Below are 24,259 nucleotides of genomic sequence, written 5' to 3' on the forward strand. Positions count from 1 at the left end.
GAAATTCAGGTAGAGATCGAGATGAATGAAAATATTGGTAGATAAGTAAAATAGGTAGATAAAGAAAAAATTATAACCACATGAATTGCATGGCCGGCACCATGTTTTGAAAAGTGGGGGTGATGGGGGAGGGAGGGGTCACTATCTTCATAGTTTCTGGTGCCACTTCCGGGTTTCATCAGCTGACAAGCAAAAAAACCCACCGAACAGAACAAACAACAACAACAACAGTCGAGAAACACTATACCAGATATTGATACATAGATCTCTAAAATAGTAACTGCATGCTAGATTTTATGAATGGGGCGTGGGCATGGACGCAGTGTTCCTGAGCTCTTGTAACAGCGAACCGTCGAAGTCGAGCGCCAGCTGTCGTCTGCTACCAGAAATAAGAATGCAGTCGGGCTTGCATGTTGTCGTGTATTGTTTTGTACGTGACCGACTGCGCGAACCCATCATCACGGTATGAATTGTGGAGCAGACCGCAATGTTGTGGTGATTTACGGAAGCGTCGATAGATTTGTGTGTTGACTTCACTTGTACTACGCTACTACTTGCAATCGTAGCTGTGCTGTGGCAAGTCTTTTATTCTTGCTAGAGACATACGATTCCACTCCGTAGTGATTGTTGTGATACTAATAAAATGGTCCGGGTGTAATCACCATCTTCCATCTCCAGTTTAAGGTTTAGATGTGTGGCATTTGATTCTTCGCTGCAAGAACTGAAGAGGAGACGTAGACTCTAGACAATCCACACTGCACTGCTGGACCACAGCACAGTAGAACCTACAGCGCCAAGCAAGGGTGAGTAAAGTCAAGAAAAAAAGTGAAGGATAGATCTATATGAGCTGAGTGAAATCTTGCCCTTCTTGCTAATTTGCCCTTCTTCGGGCCCTGGCCTTTGTCTTCATGGTCTTGGGCTTGGTTATAGTATTAGACTCTAGATCTATGGCCATGGCCATGGCTGTTTCGTTGTTTCTTCTTCTTCTTGTCTGTAACGTTAGTCTGCTTCCTTCGCTTCAACCTTGGGTTGAAGATTCTTGCAGAAGTTGGTGATAGTAATTTATGTGTCATAGGGATAAGGTTCATGTGTGCCAATAATTTACAGGATGCAAGTAAGAACTGCCCAGAAATTACCGGTAGCTGTTGCTGCCTTCCGTCAGCAGGAGACGAAAGGCGTTATCTAATTCAAAGAGGCCATCACTGTTAGTGTTATCACAACATCATCAGGGAGGGCATTCCAGGATCTAACAGTTCTAGGAAAGAATGAGTTTTGGTGTTGTTGAGTCTTGGATCGAGGGATGAAGTAGCCTTGAGTGTTCACACCTTTGGATGGTCTGGTGGATTTGTTGTAGCCCGACCAGACACTGTGCTTTGCACAGCGTCAGACAGTTGGAGCCTCGCCATCAAAGTGGGGAAACACAACGCAACTACAACACTTAGGCCCTTGTTGCCCCTATATCAATTTGTATACATTAGAAACTACTTAGAATGGTTCTATAGACATTTGTACGTTACTCACGTAAAGTGCATGCTTATATTACAGAAGACCTGTAACGTTAGAAGTCCTACATAAGTCCACATAGCAGAGAGCCCTCACGATAAGTCCATTGAACAAAAAAAATGGCACTTTCTAGCGCAATTCCCGACCGTCGGGGTTCATCGTTGCAGAATTCAAAATGGCGCGTTGACCACTCAGCAAATTATGCGTGCGCGTCCGTGGCTGGAAGTGCAGCGATCTATTGCGTGCGTGTGCTCTTTGGTAGCAGCACGGTCGACAGCGTGACCTTTAAAAGTGCATTCAGATCGCGTGAACTGCCGATTATCAGATATACCGTTCGCACATGCTGCGTAAATCTTCATTTTTGGTAAGTTGTGAAATGTGTATGTCAATATCGATAACAGAGATATGTAGTGTCATTAATGAAGATTACATTTAATGAGTTTGAGGTGACAAAAAATGATGTTAAGTATCAAAACTCAAAAGCGATCGCAATGCAATCGCTGGGTTATCTTTGTGTTGTGGGCCATGACGGTACAGCCCTGTCGCTATCCTACAGCGACTGGGCTGTGTATAGTTAGTGGATTTGGTGATGAAAGCCTTACAGGTGAATGGTACAAGCTGGGTGTGGATCTTGTAGAACATCACAAGACGGAGATGTTCACGTCGCTGTTGTAGTGATGTCCATCCCAGCTCCTGCAGCATTGAGAGTTATACGAAAGTAGGGTTTCGCTTGGGACATTCTGAAGGACCGGACCCTACAATATTTCGTTCTCTTGAAACAACAGTAGTATCATCATCATTTGATCGAAAGATCGGTCTGTGTCTGGTTGTCAGGCATACAATGTATGTTCCGCGGAAACTACATCTGGCTTCACGGAATCCCCTCCGAAGGAGAGCCATAAATGTCAAAAAATGATAAAAAGCTTCTCCAGACAGAGGGATTTTTCTGTCTAGATCTTGAGTAAAACCCCCAGTATTCGGTCATTTAAGCTTATCTGCAATATTTTTACAACTAAAATAATACATACATGTACATCATATCTACAGCAATGTATGTGAAATATATCAAATTTCTTTAATCTCAATTTTCATTTTGTTAAATATCTCACAGAATTGCACAAAATCCGAAAATAATATCACCTTGAAAATCCCCCAAAATACGGTCACCGCGACCGGAATTTGGTCACACGACATGCGCGTTCAAAGTCATTGCGCGTTCAAGGCAGCTGTAAAATGTGCCGCGCACTACTGTTGTACCTTGTTGGCGCAAAATTGCATCGCAGACTTTGCGGTGCCCGTTGGTGACCGAATACAGGGGAATCGGCACAATTTGCATTCAACCCTTGTACATTGAGTCACTGCATCGGCACATACAGAAATTTTGTTTTTCTTTTGCATTTTTGAAGATACAATTGTACCACCACACTCCGAGCTTGCGATAAGCAAAAAATCCTGCAAGAGAACAGCGTATTTCTCAATTTTTAGCGCATTTTCGGCGACCCGTACTCTTAAAACTGGGCTTAATCCGCGCGCTTTTGGAAATTCGCGCCAATTCTGCAATTTTAACAGTGAAATTGGGGATTTTGGATGGATTTTTGGAGGGGCTAAGGGACTTTCCTGTTGTGAATGAGTGTGCAAGTATGTGAATTGATGTGATTTGCATGTGTTGTGACTTTAACGGTTAGTGATACTGGCTGGTGATTAGTAATAAGTGACCGAATACTGGTACTCTTACCCTACATTATCAATGTGAACATGTGATAGATAAAAACCATAGTAAATAAAGAAAGCACTTCAAGACACTTTTTACTTCTTGCTTTATTTAAAGAAGAGTCATCTCACCTGTAAAAGCTTGAGAGGGACAAATAGTGACAGGTACATGAATGAGTGGTGACTTTAAAGGCATGTGGACCACACGGCGCAATTTTTCTATAGAGACCTATGCTATCGACTCCTCTTTAGGGCTTATGCTTTGACCCATTTCCATGAGTCCAAAAAAGTCCGATCCACTGTAGTCGGTGGTCCAATCACAGTTCAGCTCATGAATCGGCTGAGGGAGATGAGAGCTTTGAATAGCAAACTTCTTTTGTGACGTCATACCGAGAAGCACATTTCCAGCACGCACCCTGGCATCAAACAGACTGCATGATACACAGAGAAGACAATGAAGGCAACGTTGCCTAGCAACACCTAGAGTCTACGGGCTTTACTCTCGATGACAGCTGAACTTCGGCAATCTTCGTATCAATGCTACTGTGATTGGCAGTACTGTAAACGTCAATATTTTCGCGCGTTTAATTTTTCGCGCTGAGCGGCTCGAAAACGTATTCGCGGGTTCTTAAATTCGCGCTCCGCAGCAGGTTACTTTACTGTAGTACACATTCACTGCTTTCATCCAAAGCCTCTGCTACATAGCTTGCTATGCCAGCGTACGACAAGCGACGTAGCGAGCGGCTCGACTGCGAGTACAAGCACTCAAATACGTAGTACAGCTGTGACTCTAGTACCGTACTCAGGGGGGACTGTAGCATCGATGCGTGCGGTGCACACATGCATGCTACAGTACACAGCAATCTAGGGTATCGTCTCTTCGCACAGTACTAGTAGCGTAAACATGCCTGTACATTGTACTACGTAGCAGTATCATCGATGAAGCGCACACAATTCATCCCATTCAAAATGTGCGTAGAAAATTGTGAAGATATATTCGCGCGTTTTTGAATTCGCGCTAGCCGAGCGTAGCGCGAAATCCGCGAAAATTAATGTACCGCGAAAATTTCCACGTTTACAGTATCATCCAACAGCACCCCCGCACCTGGGTCTATGCGCCTATAGTGGTAATGTTAGCGCCTATTTTATCTACACCCCAAGCCTGATATTTAAATCTGTAATTAAACCAGTGCAAGAGGCCCTGTTGATGCACATATTATATATTCATGCAATGTTCCTAGTCTTTTAATATGTTGGAGGAGTCTTGTAAGGAGTAGGGCCTGCATGAAAAAAAAAAATTCTAGGCCTACAATGTACCTGGTAGATCTTTAATAGAATGTACAACAGACTTTTGATATTGCATTCCTACTAGTTCTCTAAGGGTAAAAAAGCAATGTTCAGCTGTTCCCTGTATTAAAATACAAATTATCTTTTCCTATCATCCAATCTGTTTGCCTTGTTGGATAGGTGAGACATCTTCTTCAGCTTACTTATATTAAATCAGGTTTTTTCAACTCAACTGTTTGTTCTGAAATCATTGCTCTCTGTTTGGCATGATAACTTGATGTCTTGATAATCAAAGGTAATGCTCATGCAGGAAATAGTTGTATACACAGTCAACCTTGCCTCTGTCAAATCCATTCTGACTGAAGAAATAACTTCAACTTGGAGAAAATTCGACTCATGGGCAAGTCCAAGATAAGGTCCCCTCAGAAGGCAAAATTTCATCTATGCTCAATGTTGACATGTTTGGTATCATTTTGAAGCTTATGAGTTGAAGTTTTGATTTCCATGGAGGAAAAAATGATATTATGTAAATTTATGCAAATTTCAAGGGCTTCATTTGCATAAATGTGAAACACAGCGTTACGTATGGGACATTTATAAAAATTCATATTAATTCAAAGGAAAGCAAATGATATTTGATTAATATGTGGACATAAGAAGTTCATCACATAGTTTAACTTTGTATGAAAATTTAGGGATTATGCAAATGATTATGCAAATTAGCTTGTGTCCTATCATGAGATGTCCCATACGTAACAAAATGAGGTCATTTTTTTAGGTTTTTTCTGAAATTGCTACGGTTATTTTAATGCCCTTTTGGAAAGTTCTAATTTATTGTTTAGAGAAATCAAATACCAGAGAAAAAAGAAAAAAAAAGTAAAAGAAATATTTTTTATTAGGCATTAAAATAATGTTACGTATGGGAAAAATGCGTTACGTATGGGACATCCTCATACATATTGCATGTGAATGCATGTAGCAAGCTGGGAAGGTCTCTCAGTACACAAATGGTCTATCATCCTGAAGAAAGCATCCCAACATTGTAGCTACTTTTTGAGTTATAGACACTTGAAACAATACATGAACTTGACTGAACAATTTTCAGAAAGGGGGAGGGGAAAATGGCAAAATACACAATGAAAAATCAACATTAAAGGGATGGTATAGTTTTTTGTAGAAATGGGGATTCAGTTTTCAACATTTAAAGAGATGATTGGAAACCAATTACTGAATTACTTAAGAGCATAAAATCCTAAGACTAGAGGAATTCAAAGTTTATGTGATGGAGATCCAATTTGAAATGGTTGTGATATATATAGAAAAAAAAATAAAAAGTAAAATGATTTTTTTTTTATTGCAAGTGATACACAAATTGTCCTTATTCAGTTTTCAGTAGTAGCCACAACAAAATTCATGGGTATACAATACATACTGAGGTGTGACTCGAATCAATGACCTGACTGCTAGACAGCCATCATATATATCTCCTCGATCACTGGGGTTCCACGCAGCAGGTATTGCTTATTTATTAAACTTAATATTTCTTGTGTCAAGTTGTTTTTCATTGAAACTAAATGGCAAACTGCCCTTCATCAATGGAAGTAAACACTTTATTAAACTATTCAATTTTTTCAGTAGTAACTATCCTGATAAAAATAGGGCATACATACTCAGGTTGGTCATAAAAAATATAGAATATGATTGAATGTGATTATGATGGTAAATATCTGGGGAATATTGTTCCCTTGTCAATCTGGATCAGTATTTGAGTAATTTCAACTGCTTCCACCTCAATAATTATGCAAAAATTTGTTTATGGGTATTTTGCAAAATTATTTTGCAAAATACCCATAAACATGGTTCCCCACACACTAAACGAATGGGGGACAAAGGGCATGCATACCCAGGTTGGTCATGAAAATATAAAAATATGATTGAATATGATTATGATGGTGAATATTTGGGGAATATTGTTTCCTTGACAATCTGGATCGGTATTTGAGTAGTTTCAACTGATTTTACTTCAATAATTATGCAAAATACCCATAAACATGGTTCTTCACACACTAAATGAATGGGGGACAAACTGTCCCATACGTAACTGTCCCATACGTAACACGTCATGTCTGTCTTTGATTAGAACCTGTCATTAGAGCTTTTTGCCTAATGACATGAAACTTACCTGTGATAATCTTGAGTGTTGTGACTTTCATCACAGTGAGTTACAAGTTGTAGAATGATATACTTTCAGAGAGTTTTGAGGTTGAAAAAAATGTTCAAAAAAACAAAATTTTTCTGGTCCCATACGTAACGGCACATATTTTCTCTTCTAGAATATAATTGTCAAGGTCATTTTTTCCAATTTTTTACATGATTATACTTCTTCTAGATATCAAACACCATGATGAAGTTCAATATGATCAAAGGCCATTAACACTATTTTTCAGGTCATAAAAGTCTCTGAATGTCCCATACGTAACGTGCGCGTTATCTTGGACTTGCCCTCATGAGGGATCAAAATCAATAGAATATAGAGAGAAGAGGACTTGAAAAGACCTCCGACTTTATAGGCGATTATTCCTCTTGTGCGATGTCGACTGTACAACCCTTTGGGTACCACCAAAATTTCAGATTTGATAATTTTATTTGCCCTAATGGGCCACTTGTCAGAGAAAAAAGATTATTGCCAAGTCCTGCTCTATTGTACAATAGGCAGTCGACCTGAATAATTTTTTTTTAAAGCTATGTGAAAGAAGTGCATCACAGTGAAAATAAAGCAAGTGAAGTCGTAATTGCCAACAATTCAGAAATGAACATTCACTGTGTAAACATTTAATACTCCATTTTACCAGCAAGAAAGCTTTTCTTGTATCTCACATACCTGGTAATATCCATACTCAATATAATGAATGTCAAATTCTTGTGAACTATTGGATGTTGGAATTGATGGAGTCATCTATTATATCAAGACATTGATTTCATGTGTTCTACCACTTGAGAGATTTCTTAAAAGTGGAAGAGATTTGATATAAATGAAGTTGATCTGACATGACTGATTAGTGATAATACATTATTCAAACAATTACAACTCTACATGAGTGTTGTAGATCAAAGTAATACGACCACAGGATGATATGTTTCATGGTTTAGTTAAATTTACAGAATGTCCATAGTGTTGTGCTGTATGAATTCTGATTCTGTTAAACATTTCCAGAGCTCTGGCATACGATATGTACACATTGTGTGTTGATTCCCTGCTTCCCTTTGAAATAACTTCCTCATTGCTGAGGAGGGTCTCCTGCTTTAGATGGGCACAAGCTTCCAACGACCCTCTTGACTGGCTCAAACCAAACCCAGCATTCTGTTACAATTGGCTTGCTTTTTGTCTGTGTCTAGTTTGCAAGAGTCGGAAAGAATTTGTTTCCTGTTCAGACGACTTGAGATTGTGGACACAGTGTAGGAGATAAGAGATCTACAATATTGACAAGGTCTCCACTCACAAATATTTGTGACTTGGCCTATTAAAACTGAGCTAGTCTTGGAAATACATGTAGTATTGTAATTTGTAGCTTTGTGTGGAATGTATGAAGGGGGGGGGCAGTAGAAAGTTTTCAAGGGAGTGGTTATGTATGAGATCAGAGAATATTCTAGAGTTAGCAAGGCATCTGTGGACAATATCATTCAAAGTGCTGAATTGTAGGGAGAGTGAGCGAGAGAGATAATCTGTTTAAATGTCTCTGTGTCAGACTTACGTGTATCCTATTGTTCAACTGTCATCCAGTCTGCCAATAACATATTGCAATTTGCATTCGATATCTTTCCGTAGAGCATGAACCCGCTAATATTGTCATGAACATTCTTTGGGTATGACTCAAGGACCACATACAGAAGTTTAACTCCAGGAATGTGGCTGATTGTGCAGGATGTGGTCATGACAGTACAAACTTGTCAACATGACAGAGAGATGGAGGGATTGAGAGATGGATAGAATATGAATGATACAAAATTGTAGATGGAGAAAGAAAAAGAAAAAGATATATAGGATTTTGAGTAACCTGGACTACTTACTGTACACATGTACTTGTTAATTTAATAGCTTGATTTGTGATACTGACAGAGAGATTTGAAGAAAAAGGGAAGGATGGCAATAAATGATCATTAGACTGATAGATGGATATTATAGAGAAACAAAAAAGAAAAGATATACCCATGTTAAGATTTTAGTATAGGAGAGTACTTATGGATGTGTTGTATATTTGTAGGTTATTGATGGTGATTGAGAGGGAAATAAAGAAGGGAAGACTGAAATTTAATAACTTGATTGATTATTAGACAGGAGAGATTGGCACAGACGAGAGAGAAGGAGAGAGAGGCAGATGTACAGACTGTACAGGTTCTGATGAAAAGCCAAAATTGACCTGCTTAATACACTTTGTAGGGCACAATTATCTCGCAATGAATCAGCCCCAGGAATAAACAATCTTTGCAACATTGACCTCATTGAGGATGTAGCATACAATACACAGTCTAATATATCTCAAATTGTGTGATAAGGATGCAGTATGTACGTTGACGGCTTTTGTGTATTGTGTCATGGTAGTTTTATACTTCACACCAGCTTTGAGGCGGTCAAGTGAAGCAGTAAAATTAACAAGCAGGACAAAGTTGCATCACTATTCAAAAGGATAACATACTTTGAAAAGGACTTTAGGGCCTTACTTTTGCACATTCTTTAAGATAGCATAATGAGTATAAAACATCTGTCCATCATAAGGGGAATTAACATAAATGGAGAGAGAGAATGAGAGAGAGAGAGAGAGAGAGAGAGAGAGAGAGAGATTGAGTTACTTTTTTGTATTACATTCATTACTTTTTCCTCATATATCAGAAATGACGCTAGGAATTTAAAGTATAAAGTTGTCATTTAAAAAAAAAGCTTTCTCAGAAGTTGAACAAACAAAGAAACAAACAAGCATACAAACAGACTAGTACTGGCAGTAATTGCCTGATTGCCCGTCGAATTAACTTTTGATTTTAGCAGCATTCTCCTTCAGACGAAAGGGATCATATAGTTTTGGTTGAGGCCTATCTTCAGGTCTCTAACATTTTTTGGTGAGATAATGAGAAGATTGCAATGAAATGTGAAAGAGCATGTAATTCCAAGAGGAATTCAATATTTATTTGATAAAAAGTGGTTTTGAAATGGCTAAGATACCCAAACCAGAGCGATCCTAATGAAAGATGGGAACCATCTTTATTACAATCGCTTTGTTTTTCTCTGTTTTTGGATGTCTCAGCCATTCCAAAACCGATTTTCATCAAATTAGCTTTGCATTCCTTGTGGGATAGAATGGTATGCTCTGTACTATTTCAAAGTGGTTTCTTGGTATCTCGCAAAAGGTTAAAGCCCAATCCTCATCTCCACCAATACTATACCATCCCTTTAATGGCATATCAAGTTGTTTGATCAAATTGCATTATACCCAATTCTGAGTCAGTTTCATGGTAGACTTTTTTTGAAATGTCTTCTTGTGCCTGGAAATGTTTAATGATAACATGTACAGTGTACAGTGTGTATAAGTATACTCTGTGTACAAGATAGGCATCATAGCACAATATTCAACACATTACAGCTGTACCTTGAATCAGAGGCCTGACCCACCATCCCCCTCTCTCTAAAAGTTAAACTTGTATAATAAGTGCTATAAGAGCCATTTCAGTAGAAGTTTTGACTCTTTAAAAAGTCTACCCCCCCCCCCCCCCCTCCAATTTACTTTTAGTCTGGAGTCCTCTGGGATACTGTGCATGCCTTGCTGAAGCCTTTTTCCTTTTCTTGTGATGCCTTACTGATGGTGGAAATACCAAAATATGGCCTTGGCATGTCAAAGGTCAGAGGTCAGGCAGGTGTCAATATTGAAATGATTGATGGGGGAGGCTGATGCTGTAGACATTGAAAATATTGAAAGTATTTCCAACTGGGTCACAATCTCTCCTGCTGGCAGCTATCATAAAATTTTGGCAAGCAAACTGAACTGGGTGGTGCTGATAATTTTCACTTGGTTATCCCATAGAATGGATGGCCTTTACGACACATACTTTACTCATCTGATACTCATTATCAAGTAGGCCTACTGGTTTAATACGAGTAGTCTTTCGAACATCTATTTTTTTTTTTTTTTTTGGGGGGGGGGGGGAGGGAGGGGGGGGGGGGGGAGGGTAGGGAGATAGGGCCCAGATACATTAAACATTGTATGTGGATGAAGTTCACAGAGTATGAAATTAATACCCACAAGGCCTGAGATGTTTTGAAAATTGATTCTTGTTGGTGATGTACAGTAGCATTTTTATTCATGAAAAAGGAAAAGTGACTGTACAACTGATTTTATTTGATAGAAAGAACTCAGGTACCGGTACTTGTCAGTTGTCCCAGAGTCAAGTTTTCTACTGCAGTTTTATTCTGCAGTTTTATTTTCAATCCTTGCTTTTTGTACAGTTGATCATCTCATGATGTCAACTGATGTTTATTTGGCGTTAAAATTTCAGAGTGCTTTAAATTCAATTATTGAATAAGACCAAATTAAATCAAACCAAAAGAATTATTTTCAGTTAAATTAAAGCTGCACTTATGTAAACTTCATTATATAGCCTACATATTTATACTGTATTTGAAATTGGCATAAATTTGTGTTACCCTGCTTTAGACATCCCACTTTCAGTAGTCCAGTATACAGGAACGTAAAACTATCTTTTGAATGTGTGTTGCTTGTGTTTAGGCAGGATAGTTTTGGTTTAAGATAGGGATTCAGCTTTTAACTTGTGAGATAATTATGAAACTACATTAAAAATATCACAGAGCATACATTTCTAAGAGGAATTCAAAGTTTATTTGATGATAATTAGTTTTGAAATGGCTGAGATATCCCAAAACACAGTAAAACAAAGCAATCCTAATAAAAGATGGGTCCCACCTTTTATTAGGATTGCTTGTTTTGGATATCTTTGTCATTTCAAAACTAATTTTCATCAAATAAACTTTGGATTTTTCTCAGAATTGCATGCTCTTTTATATTTTATAAGAGCTTTCTCCATCATCTCACAAAACAGTTGGAAATCTGAAGCTCCATCTCAAACAAAACTATAGGGCCTACCATCCCTCTATTAAAGTACATGTACAAAAATAACACCTGTACCTTAAAAATACCTGGTTATGAGCCAAACTCTTCCTTCAAGGTCCTTAGTAGACATTCCAAGCATTCCAGGGAGAGATTATTAAAGGCATTCCACATTAATACACTTTCAGTTCTATTTAAGTTGTATAAAAGACATTCTAGTAGGATTTCACTGACATGTGCCGCACAAGCGTCATAGATTTTAGTCAGATATTGAGACACATTTGGTTGTACAGTTTGATGGTCTTGAGGGGGATCCCTCACTGTAGGGTTCATGTAAGGGGTAACCTGTCCTCAGACTGACATTTGTGGATTGTGGAGATTCTCATCAAGTGACCCACAGCCACCTCCCTGTATACTGACTTGATGGAGAAGGCGGCTTCATCCCTTACAGAACTTATTTACTTGTAGACCGAGATCAGTCTTTTGCTAGCTCTGGTTCTACAATGCAGCCAGGTTGGAGATTATTTGTCTACAGGATTCAAGAAGGAGTGCTTTAAAGATACTAATCTGATCAGAGCTCTGTCAGCTGTAGGCTTGTTTCCAGCCTGTGCAAATCTGTCTCGCCACGTCGTCGAGTGGAGCAGTGACGGAATAGCAGAGTTAGAAGTTTACAATTTTATCTCTCTCAGTTGGAGTAATATCGGAACACTATACCTTGTGATAGAGCCATCTGTAGTATAATAAACTCTACAAGCTGATGATAGAGTTAGTGTGATGCCCACACATGTTGTAATCTCTTAGTAAACCATGAACTTTGAAAAAAGAAAAGTTTGGGGTATAGACTAGAGGATGCCCACTGAAGCCAATCTCCCCATTGAGATGGGTACAGTGTATTTGTTCCTGTCAATAGATGGAATGTCAAAGAAAGCAAAGCAGTGTTTTTAAAACTGCCTCGTAAATAGCCGTAGGCGTTCGCTGCAGATAATAGTGCTTGAGAGGAACAGGCTACTCACACGCCTCCACATAGCCAGGGATGTTTTCTATTTTTGTAGAGTGCGGTATCACTGAATTTGTATCCTGTATTGCCAAAGTGTCTGTCATATCCAGTGGTGGCTCTGCAATTTTGGTAATTGCTTCAATTCTGGTTTGATTGTGATGTTTGCTACATAATTATCTCTTTCTCTTGCTGTACAGTGTGAAAAGGAAATAAGTTGAATGAAGAAAGGAGGTGAGCATGATGTACAGATTGTATTCACTAGCACAGCGTGACCACAATGTCAAACTATGGTATTGAAAACAAGTTGGCCCGTATTTGTACTGTAGCAGGTTGTAGAACTACCCTGTACATGAATTTGGGATGAAGTGACTATGAAGTGCCTGATGTGTATTGATGAAATTCTCTGTGCCTGTGCATGTTTTTGTCATGTCATTCTATTGTGGACTATATTTTTGATAAACACAGATGTTTGCATTGGTCATCATGTTGTTTTTGCAGAGCTGCACAATAGAGTACGAGAAATGGAAGGGGCGGGGTACACTGTACATGTCATGTACGATGATCAATGTGATAATGGTGTATGGCTTTTCCTTTACCGGTACTACAAACTGTACTTTATTGTTTACTAACAGTACATCTGAAAGTGGCTGTACATTAATGTAGGCCTACATCAAAACTGTAGGCACAGCCTACAGGGTTTTACTGTATTTGGTCAATTTTGTGACTATTCTGAATCTTCAAAATCTCTCTGCAAAACTCTGGTTGGATTTTGTGTGACTATCAAAAGTTGCAGTCATGCGATTCACAATCAATGTGTGAAGATTTGGAATGCTGTCAGTGCCTGTTAGTTCGAGTGTTATTGGTACAAATGTCACAAGATTCCTTTTGAATGAGAATTAATGGAGAATGCTTGCCACGTTTCATGATCCCTGTGGCTTTCAAAGCAAGTTTATGAACTTTTTAGAGAACTTTACAAATATTGGTAGACCCACATGAGAATGTGTGTTGCAATGATATTGTGCTCCAAATTGTAAGATGCACTCTCAGAGGTTGGTGTCTAGACGAGACAGTAAGTTGTAAGATTTGTTCCAGACTTTGTTTTGCCCTTAGAGACCTCTGATTGTGTTTTTTAATTTGTGTGTGTGTGTTTGTGAATCCTATAGAATTAAGGTTTCCACACAATTAATTTTGAGGGAGTTATGGACAGTTGATGTGCAAAGCTGTTTTGATTATGGGGTAAGAAACACATGAAATGCAGAAAAAAATGTGATCACAAAAGCATTTGAGCCAGAAATGCATTTCTATGGAGTTGATAACAGAAAGTTGTTTTGGTTTTGATGATATGCGTTAAAATCCAAAATGGCTCGGACCTGCTCACACCAATCACTGCCAACTAACACGTAGATCTCCGCTCCGATCCTTGGTGGTGCAATGGAGCTGCACAGTGACAAGTTCTCCCAATTGACTTGAAGGACAGAGTTGATAAACGCAGCAACTCAAGAAATGTGAACTGAAAGGCGTTTGCAAATTCATTATGATAGTGGACATTGAAGCACATTTCAAACATGGGAAAGTTGATTTTGAAATGCAGCCTCGGTCATATTTTAAAAGATTTATGTTGTATTATACTTGATGGTTTGGTAGTGGAAAAAAAGATTTGGATTGAACAGGCTTAAGATTTTTTTTTTTTTTTGGGGGGGGGTGAGGTTGGAGGGTTTGTAGAGCTTTGAGATATACGCAGCATCTGCATCAAGCTTATGAAACTTTTATACATATTCATTTGATGTGATAATTCAGTAGAATTTAATCAATGTATGCAACATTGAACAAGTTTCTCCTGTGACCATTTCTATGGATTTGATGATGTTCATCTGAAGAGCTTTGTTTGTGTAAATTTATATTTTCCATCTAAACTTGTCAGATTGTAAGCTTAAATTGAGTCTAAAGTGAGTGTAAAAATTGAAATGCACAGTATTTAGCTTCTTTTGAAACAGATGGTGGTATTCTTTCATGTATGTTATCCTATTTTAATTACCCTTTTTCATGTATGGGTTTCAAAAACATTCATGATAATGATTTCTTTGAATTTCCCTTTTTCAAACAACAAACAGACAGTTCCACAAAATCAGAATATCATGTGTTCATGATTTACTGTAGCCTACACAAGTATTATACCATGTATTTATTGAAATTATAAACAAGAAAACAAATGAAAATAATGTTGCCAAAAGCTGGGTGAGTATTACATCAGTTCAAGTGTGTCTTTTTTCCCCCATCACTGCAGGTGTGTGAGGAATGCCAGTGTAGCCCTGTCCTGGTGCAGTAACCATGGCGAGATGACACCGTAGCTCTCACCGGCTTCCAACCATGATGGAGTTCAAAGTGTGGGTGGACGGGGTCCCTCGTGTGGTGTGCGGGATCACAGAGGGTACCACCTGTCAGGAGGTAGTGGTGGCTCTTGCCCAGTCCACCGGCCAGGTTGGCCGCTTCAACCTGGTGGAGAGGTCCCCCAAGAGCGAGCGGCTCCTGCATCCCCATGAGAGTCCCTACCATGCCCTGGAGAAGTGGGGTCCGCTGGCAGGCAACGTCCGGTTCTTCCTCCGCAAAAAGGGTCTCACCCCTCACAGCAGCCGCCCTTCCTCTGTGAACAGCTACAACCTTTCCAGCCCCGACGAACGTTTCATGACCCTAGCGGACTTTGATCTGGACAATTGGGACGACCCGCACGGAGTCGCTGCCAACCACTCGTTGAGCTTTGACCTTGGGAGGGAAGGTGTCTTCCGGAGTCCGGCTGAGGAGGTGAATAGAGTTGGTGGTGATGCAGATCGGCAGAAGGAGCTGGAAGAGGAAAAGATGAAGGAGGTGGAGCGGGTGAGGTTGATGGAACAAAGAAGAGAAAGTGAAAGACTCCAAGAACTTGAACTGGAGAAGGAACGGCAGAGGAAGAGAGAGAGATGGAAGGAAGAAGCGAAGTCTAGAGAAGTGGGACGCAAGGAAAATTATGGAATGGAGATCAGGAAACAAAGCGTTGAACTTCAGAAGCAGCCGCATTTGCAACAGCACCAGCAGGTACATGAAATACAAAAATGGAAAGAAGACGTTATGAAAGCAGAGAAGGAAAAACAGATGGAAACGGAGAAGAAATTAGAGATTGAGAGACTGCAGAAGAAGCAGGAGGAGGAGCAGAGAAGGAAAGAGGAAGAAATCGCCAGATTAAGAGAGCAGGCAAGGCGGACTGAGCTGGAAAGACAGAGAGAGGAGGACAAGCGGAAAGAAATGGAGAAGAGAAGAGAGATGGAGCGGTTGGCAGCTCAGGAGAGGGAGAAGGCGTGGGAGGAAGAGCGGGAACGGCTGCGCCAGGAAGCCAAAGCAATGGAAGAAGAGAAGAGGAGGGAGGAGGAGCGGAGAAAGGAGCTGGAGAGACAGAGAGAAGAGGAGAAGCAGCGAGAAGTGGAAAAGGAGAAACAGAGACAGATGGAAATCGAGCGGCTCAAGAAAGAGGCGGAGAAACGGGAGCTGGAGCGCCAGCGGGAAATCGAAAGGCAGAGGGAAGAGGAGCGCCTGAAGGAGGCAGAGAGACAGAAGGAGATAGAAAGCGAAAAGGCTAGGATACAAGAAGAACTGAGACTCAAAGAGATGAGTATGCAGAAGGAGATAAAAAAGCAGAAGGAAGAAGAACAGAAGCGAGAGATGGAGAGGCAAGCAGCTCTGGAGAGAGAAAAGGCGAGACTCGCTGCCTTGGAAGTACAGAGGCGGAAAGAGCAGAGGGAAAAAGAGCTTGAAAAGCAAAAGGAGATCGAGAAGGAAAAACGGCGGCTGGAGGAAGAGGCAAAGAGGAAAGAAGAGGAGAGGCAGCAGGAGTTGGAGAAAGAAAAAGTCAGGTTGGAAGAGGAGGCCAGGCAGCGGGAGGCGCAACGAGTGAAGGAGCTGGAGAAGCAGCGACAGATTGAACAGCTGAGGATGGAGGAGTTGGAGAAGAAAGAGAAGGCACGGAAGGAACGGATCGAGATGGAGAAGGCCAAGATCCTGGAGGCGCGACGCCAGCGGGAACTCTCCCGGAAGAAAGAGGAGGAGCAACGGAGGAAGAAAGAGCAGGAGAAGATCAGCGAGCTCAACCAGATTGTCAACGTCCAGAAGGAGCGCATCGAGAAGCAGAAGTCGCAGCTGGGGAGCATTGAGGAGGCCATCCTCTCCCTCCAGGCCTTCGAGAAGGACCCTGAGATAGACCAGATTGAGGACCAGATCATCGAGTTCCAGCAGGCCGTCAAGCGGAACAAGGGCACCCTGAAAGAAATGGAATTCTGGGAGAACGAGCTTGACATCGAGCAGCAACTGTGCGACAAACTCAAGAAAGAGGTATGAGAATTCAGCAAATTTGTATTCCCCATTCCTGTTTGATATATCTGTAGTATGACCTCTGTATCGCTGAGGCTAAAAACACAGAAGTACTTAGTATGTTGCTTGTATGACCCTTAACTTTAGGAGTCATTCATAGTGACTGTACCATTGAATAATGATGATCATCTTCCTGGAAATTCAAATTTAGTGTTCAGATAACATAAATATCCTACCTCTACAAGATGTGCATTAAGATAAAAGATATAAAGTAATATCACATGACAGGGCTTAACGCTAACTTTTTTTTGCTCTGTTAGCAAGCCACTTAAAAATCTTTAATGATTGGAAATTTTGCTTTCTATATCAAAATGGAAATGTATTGGCTGGAAATAAGGAAACATAACGATCAGTTTTGAATCGTAATAACCTGATCAATAGATATCCTTTTTAAAATTTGGTGGCCCAACCTCAACTGGCTGTGGCCTGCCTGGCCCCCTGACCGCAGCTGATGTCAAGCCATGCATGTATCAAATAAGTGTAAAATTTATGTATTACATTTTGTTGCACTAGTTTTATGTTGTGTAAAATGCACAAAAATTCCCTCATGTAAAATATCTGGCTCAATGTGGCTTGCATTTAATTCTTGCGTGGTTCTGGGCAGGTGGCTTGCTTGAAGGAGAAAGTGGAGGTGTGTCGGAAGCAGACGGAAGAGAAGCAGGGCGAGATCAAGAAGATCCATGACCAGATTCGGGAGGAAGAGGAGCGGATCAGGATAGAGGGCGACAAACAGGCAAAGAAAGATTTGCAGGTATGCAAGCAAAAAAATTTTGAACTGCTCCCCCATGTTAGGTTTTTGCGGTAAGTTTCCACATGTCATTGTGACGTACATTGGAGACTTCAATTTTTGTTGTACAGTTCTTTTTCCTGTGACCTTAACATGAGAGCCTCATTATCAGATCATTATTGGTGGTCATTCATAAAAAATGGCTTATTACACTTCACACTTTGCAGTTTTGTTTGCAGGTAAAATTCTTGTTCTTTTTTTTTTGGGGGGGGGGGGGTGCGGTGGGGGTAGGTCTAATGAAGAAAATGAAATATTGTTACCAAAATTATCAACTAATCTTGTGTACTTAATACAGTTTACAGCTTCACTGATACATGAACTTGTTGAAAGAGTTATTGTTAACAAGCATCAGTGGAAAAAGGGAAGTCAATATTTATTGCCCTTGCACAGTCAGACCGCAGCACGTATGCTAATGAGCCGATCCGGCAAGATTTATTCAGCACTCTCGTTGACGATCTTTGCGTTCGAAAGGTGTCTCGTGCGAGATTTTGCGAGAGTTTGACAGGGCTATGGTTTTCACAGTGTAGTGACTTGTACATACATTCATCATGGCCACAAGTCACAGTAAATTGTTCTACAGACTCTGATCTTTATCTTGATACTAAATTTGCGTATAACATCGGATCTTATCATGACGATATAATCAGTTGAATTTGCGTAAATTTTACCTGTTTTTCATGGAAGATTTTGTCGTCTAAAGTTCGTTTTTGGGTCCTGACCGTTTTAAGAAACTGTTGTTTCTGATTTTGGCTTTTTCGTAGAGAGGAAACTTAAAAGATACTCATAATATATTGGAGTCAAGGAGATGCAAGCATGATTTATACTAATTTTTCTGTTTTGAAATGTCTGTAAAATTCACTCCTAAGCCGGAAGTATGCTCCACACAAAGTGTACAGTGGCGCGAAAGAGCTCTCTCATTGGACAGTGCTTGCATTCAGCACTTGAACTTGGCTTGAACTACATGCGTGCCAAGAAACCGCAAGTGGCATCAAACCGTTGTGTAGCAGCGTAATGACGTAATGTAAGCGCTGAATTCATGCAAGCGCTGTCCAATGAGAGAGCTTACTCTTGAGATTGCACGGTTTCAAGCTGATCAGTACTGACATCGATGTATATTTTACTGGTTCCTGACCGGTTTAAGCAACAAATTGTCAAGATGTTTACATGTATAGAAAGATTAAGAGATAGACTACCAAATACTGCATTTTCATTGAGATGCAAAGTGAATTCGGTATTCTTTTGACGTCTTGAACCTGTACTGCACGAATTACTTTTTTCATAACTTTTCAAGCTCAAATTACGCTATGATACTTTTCATTTACAATAATTTGAGTAACATGTGATGATAGCTTACATATTTTCCTGGAATTTGCTACCAAATTTGTGAATATAAGGTGTATTTTTGTTGCCGAAAGCCAAAGGACAAAATCCCCTTCCACAGCTCATTACGTATGCAAGCCTAGAGAGCGGGCTTGCATACGAGTTGAATATTAAAATACGAGCGAATGATCGGGTGCTGGATTCAGTTTGAAAATATCATTCTACTGTATGAAGAGTAATAAAGCATACTTTTCCGACATGTCCAAATATTTGGATGAGAGTCTGGTCCAGTTAACCCTTTGAGTGTGCTCTGAGTGAGTATTGGCAAAGGAAAAACTCCATAGTAATGTACAGTCTCTGGCACAAAAAGGATTAACTAGAACTCTGTATCCAGGCACTTGACTTGACAGGCTTTTCTATCAGTATTCACTTTAAATCCAGTCAATCTTGACCCAGTGGGTAAAGTTTCCAAGCTCACTCAGGTGTAACAATTTACCCCAGTGGAGCATGATACAGATTAAAAGGGGATCGGGGATTAGGTAATCTCCATTCATTAGCACTTTGCCAGACAGCTTTGCTTATCAGCAAAGAAAGCACTCCAACAAGCTTGGCCATTGAAAAGCAAAGCAGTGTAAGGAGGGTTAAACAGGCACACGTCATTTTGTAATTGGCATGTTACAAGATCAGGGAATCAAGCTTTCTTTTAATAGCTTTCTGCCCACTGGCATGGTAGCACTGCTTGCAAGTTGAAAGCAAACTTAAGAAAAGAGAAATTTATGATGTGTATCCAGTACCCCTTGCACTTTCTTGTGACATTATGTGAACCACAGCTGAGCATTTAGATTTGGTCAGTTGTAAAGGGAGTTTAAAGTCCCCTATGGGGAAAGTTGTGGTAATCACTCCCAGCGGTGCAGTAGAGAATACCGCAAGAAATGGTGAACTTTGCCTCAAAGAGTGCAGCTATCCCTTCTTGGAGCAGGAGGATGTACTGACCAAGAGTGAGTGTGGGGTGGGGGTGGCACAGATGTACCCATGAACTTTTCTTACAAAATATGGCACTATACATCTTATTGATGAAGCATTATTGAGAGTTAAAAGTGCAGCTTCAAACTGTGACCAATATGACATACGAGTTAACTCAGATATTGACGAAGGTGGAGAAAGGTCAGTGATATTTGACCTAAAAGAAAGAAAGATGCAGACTTTTACAGTTTCACATGCTTTTTACCAAATGTCGATACGGCTGGTGCACCATCACATGTGTACATATATTAGAATAAATGATAGTATTATCCCATCCCAAGTCTCCCCTTGTATTGAATTATGTATGTCTTGTGAAAATCATGTTTTAGTCAATTATTTGGCAGTTTCAGCTCCCCCCAAGTGTCCTTTTTTTCTATGTCCTAACGAGACTAAGATTTTTTTTTTTTTTTGGTCACATATTAAATCACTGTTATATTGTGAAAGTTTGTGAAGATTTGAAATCCCAAAATTTCCAAAGTTAGGAAAGGTCTGATCTTGATGAACCTGGTATTTTTTTCTTTTTTTTGGTCTGATTTCACTTCATTGTAATATCAAAGCCAACTTAAACCTGGTGTGGATTGTAAACCCTTTGCTCCTCAGACTGAGATGTGCCAGTCATTTAACCCTTTGGGATTCCCCTTACCTGGAAGGCAACAGGTCAGATGGTTAAACTTTGCTCTCTTTTCATAGTTCAGTTCATCCCTAAGAGAGATCGGGAAAGAGGTGCAAAGGTAGTTTGGTTTGATTGACGAGGAGCAAGAGACCTTTTTCTCTGTTTTTCAAATGATCCTCAGATATCGTGCCTCTCGCTGGGCGGAGTCATTCTCCACCATAAAATGACTAACTTTGACCAGTTTGTCCATTAGTTAATCCAAGACTCTGGAAGGGTCTGAAGCTGGACACATCCGATCCCTCTTTCTCCTTTGCTGATACAAACCTTAATCCTTCCAACTCTTTGCATCCAGGCAGTGCAGGTGGAGCTGACTGTCTTCCAGAAGGAACTGGAAGGATACACCGAGAGTCTGGAGGAAGTGAGCAGGAACATCCTGGAGGTGGAGCGGCTGCTGGAGGAGAAAGAGGCCCAAACCACGTCGCTAGAGGCAGACATCCAGAAGGTTGACGAGGAGATGGAGCAGGAGCAGGAGGAAGCCAGGAGGAGGGCGGAGGCGGAGGAACAGAGAAGGGAGGCAGAGGAGGAGGAGGCGGAACGGAAGAGGAAGTTGCGGGAGGAGGAGGAGCGGAAGAAGAGAGAGGCCACCGAGAAGTGCCTTGCAGAAGAGAAGCGTAGAAAGTCTGAGGCGGAGCGCAAGGAGAAAGAAGCCGAGGAGAGGCGACTCAAAGAGGAGAGAAGGAAGGAGGAAGAGAAGAAGAAGAAGAAACAGGTGGAGGAGAAGAAAGAGGAGGGAAAGGAGGGAGGTAGAGGAGGGGAGAAGAAGGTGCCATCTGTGATACCAAAGAGTGGAGGCCCCCTTAGTCCAGGTGAGACCTTTTGAAAGACATCTTGTAAAAGTGGAAATTTTTGTGCCTTTTGGACGAAATGAAACTAGCATGATATCAAAATTAAGCAAACTGTTTGCCCTTTATATGCAGTATTATTTTGTATCTTTTCCACGAAATGAAATTTGCATGATATTAAAAGCAAGCAAATCGTTTGAACTGTTTGACAAATTCCCCTACTTTGACGTAAATCAGTCAATCAGTTGCAATAAAAACAACTCAACGGTAGAATGTCAGCAACTTTAATGAGCAAATTGTTTGTCTGTAGTATGTAATATAATGTATCATCTTTTATCTCAAGGTTGGTATTATATTGTGAGGATGTGATTGTTAACTTATTTGGCTTGTCCTGTAGCATGAGTGAATTTGCTGTCTTATTGTGGACCAGTTACCTTTTACCGGAGCATGTTCTGCCAGAACCTTAAGCTACCATGTTAGCATTGAGCTTAAATTGACCATTCACAAAATTTGTTCTGCAGTGTGCTCAACCGTATGTGGAAAAACTTTCACAAACAAATCTTCACTTATAAAGTGAGAGCCGTGTTTGGGTTATTTAGTCATACTGCCAAAATATGGATCTATAGCTGATACTTCTGACAGCTACAAGGAAAACCTCCACAGTTTAGACTTTAATCTTTCCTGCAAGATATCTAATGGGGGATACGGCATCCCCCCCCCCCCCCCATGATGGGTAACTGACTAAAACCAAAATTATCTTCAGCTGAAAATTTTGACGCCTGTGCTTTATAGCTCGTCTGTAACTTTTATAGGGGTCAGGGTGGAGACAAAATTTACCACTTTGACAATTTTTACGACATTTTCGCATACGTGCAGAGTCCTGTGAATTCTGATCATGACTATCTTCCCTTGAGTATTGCTGGTGTGCTGGTGCTGACATTTTCCAGGTCAACCCTGCTGTTTGGTGTCAGATTACAAACAGTGATAAGAATGTCAAAATAGAGGCATTTTTTTTTCAATTAAAACATGTTGTAATCAATGGGTAAGAAGGTGAAGGAAAATTCTATACACAAGTACTCTATATCAATCAAGGCTCATAAGTCAGAATATAATTACTTTTTAACTATTTTTTGTGTAGCTTATCTTCTCAATGGCAAAAAAGAAGAAGAAAGAAACACTTCATCTATTGATTTCAACTTTGAATTCAGATCCTGGCAGTATCAAAGTTCAGGACCTATCATGTAAAAAAGAGCCTGGAATTATATTATATGCATTAGCATTGCATGATGTTTTTCTTACATTGCATGAATTTTTAATGTACAATTTCCTGCCAGTGAGATCACAATTTTAGTGTTATTCGAACACTGATGACCAATCTAGAATTTAAAGGACAAGTTCACCTTCATAAACATAAGGATTGAGAGAATGTAGCAGTATTAGAAGGACACATCATTGAAAGTTTGAGGAAAATCGGACAATCCGTTCTAAAGTTATGAATTTTTGAAGTTTTTGTGCAGTAACCGCTGGATGAGAAGACTACTGCAGTGTATGAATAACTTAGATGTCACATGCGTACAACAATATAAGGAAAATATAAAGAGAATTTCACAAAATTTCATCTTTTGAAAAAAGTACACATTCCCCTGACTCGTTACCGACGTATGTTATGGGTAATATTATTCCCCGTGCCTTTAGAAAGAAGCAAATCAAGTGCTCTTTTATTATGCGAAAAAAGTGAAAATATGTTGAATTTTCTTTACATTTTCTTTATACTGTTGTACGCATATGACTCACAAGCTGTAGTAGTCTCCTCATCCAGCGGTTCAAACACAAAAATTTTAAAAATTCATAACTTTTGCATCGATTGTCCAATTTTCCTCAAACTTTCACTGATGTGTTCTACTAATATTGTTGCATTCTCTCAATCCTTATGTTTATGAAGGTGAACTTGTCCTTTAATTGGGATGCATGTTAAACCCTTTTGAGTGCCAGGGACTTTGTACAGTGTGGGGTTTTCTGTGACAGTCAGCACTCATAGCATACAAAGAGTGAACGAGAGCCTTCCATATAGAATAGCTTTGCTACATTGTAGCGCTGTTGTGATTGTTGTGATTACCCTCTCTAGTACTATACCACCGCCAGTGATATAGTTCTTTTCATTTAGATCCTATTTTGTTGTTGTGAGCAGTCTACTGTCTTTGATAAGCTGTTATTTTCATGTAAAGATATTTTCACGAATGAGGAGCTCACAGACACTTTTGCAAAATGTTGTTTTCGTGAATTGACACCGATGCTACAGTAAATGCTATTTTACCCTAGCACATTGGCAATCGCAATACTTTCGCATGTTGTTAAAAGTTCGGGATCCAACTGTGATTTGCAAAATTCTCGAAAATCAAACCCTTGTGAAAATAACAGCGCATACACGTGTACGGCATGTAAGTAACAATGCTAATGCAGAACCGCAATTTCTACCTCTCCCTGTGTGTAGGTGTGACTGCCAGAAAGCTGCGTAGTCCACGGGATCTCTTCAGCCAAGCGCCGAGTTCTGAGAACCCGGACGGGATCTATGTCTAAACGTTCCCCCATACTACGCCAAGACTTTTATTAAACTCGATGGAAGAATGGATTCTCTGTACTCGACGCACCATTCGTAGCCCCAAAGCGACA

General features: G+C 40.1%; 1 protein-coding gene across 1 annotated transcript; it reads left to right on the top strand.

The window, feature by feature from the left end:
• The first annotated feature begins 543 nt into the window (after nt 1-543).
• LOC139727673 (uncharacterized) lies at nt 544-24,259 on the top strand. Its single transcript, XM_071638655.1, has 5 exons — nt 544-803; nt 14,894-16,965; nt 17,609-17,755; nt 21,100-21,607; nt 24,081-24,259. The coding sequence occupies exons 2-5, from the start codon at nt 14,977-14,979 to the stop codon at nt 24,164-24,166; spliced, it is 2,730 nt and encodes a 909-aa protein (XP_071494756.1). The 5' UTR covers nt 544-803; nt 14,894-14,976; the 3' UTR covers nt 24,167-24,259.

Source organism: Diadema antillarum, unplaced genomic scaffold, assembly GCF_040938485.1.
Source record: "Diadema antillarum isolate AM-2024a unplaced genomic scaffold, OU_Dant_1.0 seq00000142_RagTag, whole genome shotgun sequence".
Taxonomy (NCBI): domain Eukaryota; kingdom Metazoa; phylum Echinodermata; class Echinoidea; order Diadematoida; family Diadematidae; genus Diadema; species Diadema antillarum.